Genomic DNA, 9,902 nt, shown 5'->3' on the forward strand with positions numbered 1-9,902 from the left:
AAGCAAGTGTGCAGAGATGGTTCAGGAAGAAGCAGAAGCTGGAAAAATCTAATACAATAGAAACTTTTCACAAACAAGACTTGTGTAGACAAAGGAGGCATACATATCAGACTCTCTTGTCTGATATAGATGTACATGGGGACTCCACGTCTCAGTACGTGCCACCTGGAAATCTATTAGAAATATCACACATTTCAGGCAGACATCTCCTACTCAAGTGCAGGCCACAGCAGCCAGAAGAACTAGAAGGCATATTCAGACAGAGACTCAACTGCTGGACCAGAGGACACTAGGCCACCAGAACTCCAGCTAGACCTCCCACCTGAGGACTTCCTCCCCTCTCTTAGTGCACCCCAGACGCTACCCCCAATCGCCCCTCCCCTAATCACAATGTCCCAGCCCCCAATGCAGATGGAGAGCCCATGCTCAACAAGAGGCCAGGCCAGCTGACAGAAGTCTAGTCCTCAGCTTGGAGAAGAACTCTGTTCAAACATAGGCCACACAGACCAAAAGACCAAAAAGGAAAGAGAAACCAAGAAATAAAACACCCACCAAAGATAAACTTGACACCTAGTTAAATCACCTCAAACCCAGATGCCTGGATGCCAGGCTAAGAATACAATCAACAACAGCCATGGTGATAGGTCACCACCAGAGCCCAGTTGTCCTACTACAGCAAGCCCTGAATATCCCAACACAGCCAAAGTACAAGAAAAGACTTAGAACCACTTTACTCCTTAAAGAAATCAAGAAAAGGGCTGGAGAGATTGGCTCAGAGGTTAAGAGCACTAACTACTCCTCCAAAGGTCCTGAGTTCAATTCCCAGCAACCATATGGTGGCTCATAACCACCTGTAATGAGATCTGGTGCCCTCTTCTGCCCTGCAGTCATGTATTCTGGATACATAATAAATAAATAAATCTTAAAAAAAAAAATTTAAAAAATAGAAATCAAGAAAAACACAAACAAAAAAATTGGAGGAAATGAATAAATACCCATGAAGAAGCCAGAAAAGCAGACAGTGAAGAAATGAATAAAACCACTCAAGACCTGAAAATGGAAATAGAAGCAATAAAGAAAACACAAAATGAAGGAATTTTGGAAATGGAAAATCTAGGTAAGTGAACAGGAACGACAGATACAACCAAGAGAATACAAGAGAGGGGAGGAGGATCTCAGGCATTCAAGATATGACAGAAGAATAGATACTTCACGCCAAAAAAATATTAAATCTAAAATATTTCTGACACAAAACAGCCAGAAATCTTGACTGTATAAGGAGATCAACCCTAAATATAATAGGAATATAACAAGGCGAAGAATCTCATCTCAAAGGCCCAGAAAATATTTTCACACAAATCATACAAGAAATTTGTCCTAATCTAAAGAAGAGATGCTTATAAAGGTACAAGAAGCATACAAAAACACTAAATAAATTTGAACCAGAAAAAGAAAGTCCCCTCACCACATAATAATTAAAACACTAAGTATATTAAACAAATAAAAAATATTAAACAACTACAAGGGGAAAAGATCAAGTAACATATAAGGCATACCTATTAGAATTACACCTGACTTCAGTGGAAAACTATAAAAGCCAGAAGGACATGGACAGAGATGCACTGCAGAGTGTAAGAGACCATAGATGACAGACCCATACTACTATAGCAACAAACTTTAAATCAGGCCGGTGGTGGTGGTCCCAGCACTCGGAGAGCAGAGTCAGGCGGCTCTCTGTGAGTTCAAGGCCAGTCTGGGCTACAGAGCGAGCTCCAGGAAAGGTGCAAAGCTACGCAGAGAAACACCTGCTTGAAAAACACAAAAAAAAAAAAAAACTTTAAATCAACATAAAGATATATTTCATGATAACATGATAAGTTCCATTTCAAACAGTATCTATCCACAATCTATCATACAGAAGGTACTAGAAAGAAAACTCCAAGCCAAGGATGTTAACAACACCTATGAAAATACAAGAAATAAATAATCCCACATCAGCAAAATCAAAACAAGGGAAGCATACACTTATACACATACCACCAGCACTATACACCACCAATAATAGCACCAACAACAAAATAACAGGAATTAAAAAATCTTTGGTCATTGATATCTCTCAATATCAATGGATTCTATTCCCTAAAAAAAACACACAGAATAACAGAATGGAAGCCAAACCAGGATCCATCCTTCTGCTGCATATAAAAAACACATCAAAGATAGACATTACCTCAGAGTAAAGGGTTGGAAAAGATATTCCAAGCAAATGAACATAAGAAACATCCTAGAGTAAGCATTCCAATGTCGAACAAAATAGATTTCAAAGTGAAATTAATCAAAGAGACTGAGAGGGGCACTTCATACTCATCAAAGGAAAATCCACCAAGATGACATTTCAATTCTTAACATCTATGCTCCAAATGCAAGGGCACCCAAGTTTCTAACAGAAACACTACTAAAGCATAAATCACACATCTACCCTCACACATTGATAGTGAGAGGCTGCAATACCCCACTCTTTACCAACAAATAGGTCATCGGACCACAAAAACTAAACAGAGAAATACTGAAGCTAACAGACATTATGAACCAAATGGAGCTAACAGACATTTATAGAACATTTTCTCCCAAACACACACACAAAAAAAACCTTCTTGTCAGAGCATCACAGAACCTTCTCCAAAGTTGACCACATACTGGGTTACAAAGCAAGTTTCAACAGATACAAAAAATGTGAATAACCACTGCATCCTATCAGAACACCACAGTTAAAACTGTATTCCAACAACAACAGAAATAAAGCTTACAAACTCAGAGAAACTGAACAACTCTCTACTGAGTGACGGATGGATCAAGGCAGAAATAAAGTAAGAAATTCCTAGAATTAAATTATAATGAATATACAACATACCTAAACCTATGGAACACAATGAAAGCAGGGCTAAGAGGAAAGTTCATAGCACTAAGTACCTACATTAAAAAATTGAGGAAATCTTATGTGATATTTTATTTGTACTGAAATGTGATTTTATTTGTATGTTAATAAATAAAGTTGCCTGGGGGTCAGAGCTAATAGCAAGTCACAGCACAAGCTGGGCGGTGGTTTGCAGGCCTTTAATCCCAGCACTTGGGAGGCAGAGCTAGGCAGATCTCTGTGTGTTCAAGGATTCAGCCAGCATGGAGACACACGCCTTTAATCTCAATACCAACCATAGAAGACCTGGAGTCTGTACAGACAGGCAGTGTTGCTGGAGGGCTTCTCTCCAGCTTTCACCAAACCTGCAGTCCACAATCCACGTATAAAATAATCACTCAGACGCTTATAATACTTATAAACTGTATGGCTGTGGCAGGCTTCTTACTAACTGTTTTTTATCTTAAATTAACCCATTTCTATAAATCTATACCTTGCCATGTGGCTGGTGGATTACCGGCGTCTTACATGCTGCTTGTCCTGGCGGTGGCTGCAGTCTCTCTCTTCCTTCTTCCTGTTTCCCCAATTCTCCTCTCTCTTTGTCCCGCCTATACTCCTGCCTGGTCACTGCCATCAGTGTTTAATTTATATAGAGTGATATCCACAGCAAGGCAGTGACGAGGCGGTCATGTGGTTGGGTTTACAACGATGAGAAGGCAGAACAGAAAGTCAATAAAAGGACAGACACACAGGAAGTAGGTCCTTGCTGAGGGAAGGACAGCAGTGGCAGTGAAGGGTAAAAAAGGATTTTTATCTCTTAGCTATTGCTCTGAACTCTTGGGCTTTTAACTCTGCAATTGGCTCTGTGTTTCTTATTTAATAAGACTGTTCATCTATAAGACTCATACTAGGAACTTAATAGCACACCTGAAAGCTCTAGAACAAAAAGAAGCAAACGTACCCAAGGGAGTAACAATAGGAAATAATCAAACTGGGGTAAAGTCAATAAAATAGAAACAGAGAATAATCAAAGAGTCAATGAAACAGCCAAATGTTAGATGGATCTTTTGGAACCCCGCAGAAGAGGGGAAGGAAGGATCATAGGAGCCAGAGAGGTTGAGGATACCAGATTGTATACATGTTATAGTTGTGTAGCTTGATGTTCTTGTGGGACTCCAACAGTGGGAGTGGGGTGTCTCTGACTCTTTCACCTGCCTTGGGACTTTTTCCTCCTGCTGGTTGCCTTGGTCAGCCTTGACATGAGGGATTGTGTCTAGTCTTACTATAACTTGTCATGCTATGTTCAGTTGATATGCCTGAGAGACATGATCATTTTTGGAAGGAAATGGAGGAGTCGATCTGATGGGTAGGGGAGTTGGAGAAGAGAACTGGAGGAATGCAGAGAGGGAAAGCTGCAGTTGTGATGTAATGTATGAGAGAAGAAAAACAGAAGGAAAGGAGGGAAGATGGGAGGGAGGAAGTAGCAGGAGGAAGGAAGATCTATGTGGAACCATTACACTCTATAGCAGCAACCAAGACTCTTAGGCACATTAATTCCTACCCTCTGTGGGTGAATCATCTTTTGTGCAGTTCAATTCTCTGTAAGTTAGATCGTTTTTAGCTTTTTTTTCTTCAAGAAGTTGAGAGTATTTTGATAATAAACTGTAAAACAAACAACAAATAAACAAAAAACAGAACCCAAACCACTAAATTTCATGAAAGAATCATGGCTTTCTACTTTCTCCTTACTGATACACAGATCTACTAAGTCCTGATTACTTATATTTTTGGTTGTGAGCCTAGCCTTTAATGGCTGAGCCATCTCTCCAGCCCAAGTCCCGATTACCTAAGTAGACAGAGCCTGTCTACAATTCCCATCACCCCACAGTCAAAGCAGTCCTTAATCTCATATTTTGAAACCACAGGTACTTTCAGGACTCCAGAAAGACCATGATTTGAAAGGCAGGCAGGCCCACTGCCATGACTCTAAAGGGAGTGAGCCATACCCTTCCATGTTAACATGAGATGAAAACGCTAACTCCTGGGGAAGATGAAGAAGACAGAGATTTTTGTATTCAAGAATGTAAACTGCCTTGCTTTGGGAGGAAAGGGGGTTAACTAATTCTGAGAAGCTCTAGGTTATTTTAGAATGTGAAATAAAAAAGAACTCAACATGCATCTGTGGAGCATTGTTTTGTTTCTCAAACCCTCTTCCTTTCAACCAGATTACTCCTCCACGCACACGCTCACTCTCTCCTGGTTTACAGCTAACTGGCTTCTCTCTAGAACTGAATTTCTTCTCTTTCCTCCCTGAGTCTTGTCTCCTTACCCACCACTTTGGCTTCCTCCATTTCATTCATACCAAGTTTGAAATGGATCATCAATAATACCCCAGGAGAATTAGTTAGCCATCTTGCTATTGGACTCAATCTAGTTCTCCTCCTCAGCTCTTAACACATTTCTCTGTCCTGGATTTGCATAACCGTTCTTTTGCCATCACTTCTTGTTGTTTTTTATAATCTCTTCTCCCTCCATCCACCCTTTAAAATGTAACACTTCCTACAGTCTTGTCACGATGCTTCCTCCTCATACAAAATCTTTCCCAGTGATGCCATGTATTGCTGTGGTCTTGCCTGCTGCCTGTATGTGCTGGATTTTGTGCTCACTAAACACAAACATATTAGGTTCAACTCAGTATGCCCAAAACTGAAATCAACACGTGCCAACTTAAACCTATAACTTATCCTAGATTGTCTACCTCTTTGAATAACTTCATGGTTGCTGAATTTACATCATCAGAATATGAAAGTCACAATGTACTTCTTGGACCCTTAATCCTGGATCTCTACATTCATCAGCATTCTACTTCCTTGGTGTTGTGCTCTTTACATTCAAAGTCACCTATCTCATGTTCTTCAGACACTTATCTCATTATCAAATTAGAAATAGACCTTCTCATTTTTCTCTTATTGTCTTGGTGACTCTGTTTTCTGAGTCCTGCAAAAGCACCATCTATAATCTAAATTCACCTACATTAACTCTCTATTTGAAATGTTGCAATGGTTCTCCATGGCTGTGATGCCTTCCAAAAATGACCACAACTTTTAACTTCTGTATCCACATACAACTGCAATGTGATTTTGAAACTTCCCTGGTTAACAAAAGGAAAAAGAAAAACAGTGAAGTCTTCTGTGTGAGCTGCCTCCTAGACTTCCTTTGGCAAAGAGAATGTGCAAAATCAACTCTGATCTACTATTAAGTTAATTTTTTAAAAAGATTTATATATTTATTATATATACAGTGTTCTGGCTACGTGTTTACCTGGAGGCCAGAAGAGGACACCAGATATCATTACAGATGTTTGTGAGCCACCATGTGGTTTATGGGAATTGAACTCAGGCGCTCTGGAAGAGTAGCCAGTGCTCTTAACCTTTGAGCTATCTCTCCAGTCCTCAAGTTAAATATTTCAAGAGAACTGGCTCATGGTCACCCTCAATCTTGGAAGTCTGCAAGCTGCTATGTAAACAAGCCAGGACATTCTAAGGTATTATATGAAGGTGAGTCACACTGTTAGTCATTCTAGCTGGCTGCCTCTTCTCGGAAGCTGAGGTGCCTGAACTGGTAACTGACCACATACACATGTCTAAGTTTAGCTAGGACCAGAGAAGTCACTTAGTGGAGATCAGCCTAAACTGACAAACCACAGAAGCATAAGATAAGTAAGACATTGTCTTAGCTTCTTAAGTTTATGCTTGTATACTAAGCAGAAAATCATACTTGATTAAAAAAATAATATTTAGAAGAAAGAACTAAATTTTTCATAATGGGGCACAACACAAGCTCTGCATCCCCCTATGTCTACCTAGGGAAATATCATTTCTTCTTCACTTAGAAATGTGTACTTCAGCCATTCAAGCTTCTGTCTCCCACCTCTGTGACATTCTTGGTACACACAGTTCTAGACATAGTCTCTTCTAGGAAATCTGTGTCAACACGAGACTTTCTGGACAATGTTGTAGACACTAGTCCATTTTTCTTCATTTTTTTAGACATAGATTTTTACATACTCCAGGCTAGCTCCACACTTGCTGTCCTCCTGTCTTAACATCCGGCATAGCTGGATAGTAGGGGTGTGCTACTGTACCTGGCCAACACTGATTTGTTCACTCTCCTCTAAGATTCTGGAGAACAGAGTCCATGTTCTTCCTGGACTCTGTCTGACACATTGTATGACATACAGTAAATGGCTACTACTTGGTTAAAATGAATGAGTAAAACACCCTAAATACACTAGTTTGCATGCATTTTAAATTTTTCAGAAATTCTCAAAACTTTGATGAGCAGAAATCCACACATTTGCTCATTTGGCTTCTATATTTCACATAATCCTGGCATGACAGAAGCAATTAGGAATTAGCTGAAGAACACTTCTTGGATAATTTCTTCTTAGCTCCTCTTATCCACAAGCTTATCCCAAGATGAAGGAGCCCTATACACATACAGCGTGTATATACATACAGCTTGATTTCTCAGTGCGAATGAGAAAAAATAGAAAAAAGAATAGATTTGACCTCCTAGTCTAACAAAGACAACACTCCCCAGAGTTCACTCCACAAGTCCACATAAATACACTTCAGTTTCTCTAATGAGAATGATTTCATTTTTTCCAAGACAATAGCTAAATCCAAGGACAAAGTAAAAGCCACAATGTAAGCCCATGGTTTATTTTCCCCCAAACAATATTTCTTCTTTATACTCTGTTAAATGCCAGGTGCTACAGTGGAAACTCTCTTCACCTGAGGCAGACATTGTCTATTGATTCATCTGGGATACTTACAGATAAAAGCAACCAAAAATGAGATTGCCAACAGGAGGAAAAGTGTCATCAGTGATATAAACAACAGTGAGGGGCAACCACCAGGCTTACTTAGATGAGGGGTGGGCTTCATTTTGGGAGCTGGAAGGAGAACCATATTCATTTCATGAGTATTAAGTTTCATCCTTGTTTCTGCTTTTCCTCCCTCCCCATCTCCGTATTCTCTATGTCACATAATTACTAATAGTTTAAACATTTAAAATAATAAGAAAATAATGTCCATTGGAAAATCTGTACAAAATCCATAAAAATACACATAGTATTGAAATAACTGGTATTAATATTTTGAGATATGAAAAATAATTGAATATATATCCACAAAAACTCTTTGATCAAATCCTTTCAGCAAGTTCTCTTTGGTGATGGAGATGTAATGGACTAGGATCTCACTATGTAGATCAGGCTGGTCTGCAACTCAATATGTAGACCAGGCTGGCCCCAAATCCTCGGTGATCCTCCTGCCTCTGCCTCCGGAGTGCTGGAATTACACCGCACTGGCCCTTTCAGCAAATTTTAAAGGATGTACATATAGTATGTTTTCCCACATAAAAACACAACATAAGTACTGTCATCTGCCTGTGACTTTCCTTTTACACTGTCTTGTAGGTACATTTTCACGTCACCTTGTTTTCTTGGTGTTCTTTACTGTGGTTGCAGCAGGATATATTCTAATACCTTCCAGACTGTCTGAACATTAAAGACACATATACAATAAAAGGTAAATATCTCTAATCATATTCCACTTCTTTAGCATATGGTCAGTCTGCTAGTCACTGGCTCAAGACTGGAAACCATTTGCTAGATGAAGGTAAATTTAGTGAAGGGCAACTGCCTACCGAGGGAGAGGCTCTGCTTTGATCTATAGTAAAAAAGAAAAAGCTCCTTCAAGATAAGAGCTCCACACAGAAATGGTTTTCATAAAGTTACAATATACTATCAAGTATAGAGGGGGAAAGCTCAATATTGAAAAGTATGATTTCAGTTTATGTTCATTTTTATAAAGCAGGAAATGCTATATACAATATATATTTACAAGAGTGCAAGATATAAGGTATAGTTTCTGTAAATGGCAAGAGCAAAAACCATGCCAAGCAAGCTTTTCTTTCCCACTAGAAAACTCTACAACCCTTAAAGTCACTCTACAAAAAATTCAATCCCCTGAGACTCCAGTAAAATCCCAGGCATGAGCACTGAGAGGATTAGTAACCAACATCACCCATAGTTTATTATTGACTCTTCCTTTATCCTTCCCCCAACATTAAGTCCAGATTTTTTTTTACCTGTAGCAGAATCTGAGTAGGTGCCTGAGGAGTTGGATTCATTCTTGAATTTCACTTCTGCATAGGTGATTTCAGAAACACACCTCATCTCCTGCCTAAAACTCGTGGTATGTGAGAACCAAACACAGCGATAAATTGTCATATCACACAATTATATATGAGAAGAGGTATTTCCAGATGGGATATCCCATATGAGAATCTTCAAACACCAAATTAAGAATTGTAGCGTCTGAACCTACTCAGCACGATATGCAAATACTATAAAGAGGGAACTCAAAGGGGGAAGGAAAGAATTAGGAAGGAGGGGAGAAGAGGAACCATGCTGTGAGAAAACTCTGTCCTAAGACACTCTGCAGCAAACATAAGTTCATGTGCATCTGTATGCAAACGTGGTTTCTGGCAAACTGGACAACGTGAGCAAACACTTAAGGCACGACAACATCCATTTTGACTGAACAGCCAAGTTCTGACACCACATTCTAGATGACCATTGGCCCCTCACCATTGTGTGGGCTCCCACTTCCCACTCAGCTGCCTCCAGCAGAGGGAAGGCAAAGCTCACATCCTGTTTTTTTCTGAAGCTGCTCCTCTGAGCTCTGCTTCCCACTGTCTTCATAACTCAGTCATGGGCACTCACCACTCACTGAGCCACTGGCCACATCCTGACACAGCTCTGGTTAGCAGCTGTGGGAGGAGGCTGTCTCTCTCCTCATGCCTCTCTTCCCTTGATCCCTGCACTGCTCAGCACCATCCTTGATCCTTTTGGTTTCACAGCACTGTTGCAAACTGTTGGGAGAATTAATCGATCACACTGTACCAGAGGGGAAACTTA

The 9,902-nt window shown here is 39.9% G+C and overlaps 1 protein-coding gene across 1 annotated transcript; it reads right to left on the minus strand.

Annotated features, from left to right (window-relative positions):
* Positions 1 to 5,851: 5,851 nt before the first annotated feature.
* Positions 5,852 to 9,457, minus strand: LOC114689409 (C-type lectin domain family 4 member A-like). The gene is made up of 3 exons (XM_028863708.2): positions 9,071 to 9,457; positions 7,752 to 7,871; positions 5,852 to 6,065 (listed from the first exon to the last, which is right to left on the minus strand). Exons 1-3 carry the CDS (start codon positions 9,210 to 9,212, stop codon positions 6,019 to 6,021), a joined length of 309 nt encoding a protein of 102 aa, XP_028719541.1. The 5' UTR covers positions 9,213 to 9,457; the 3' UTR covers positions 5,852 to 6,018.
* Positions 9,458 to 9,902: the final 445 nt, after the last annotated feature.

This window comes from Peromyscus leucopus, chromosome 3 (assembly GCF_004664715.2).
Source record: "Peromyscus leucopus breed LL Stock chromosome 3, UCI_PerLeu_2.1, whole genome shotgun sequence".
Classification (NCBI taxonomy): Eukaryota; Metazoa; Chordata; class Mammalia; order Rodentia; family Cricetidae; genus Peromyscus; species Peromyscus leucopus.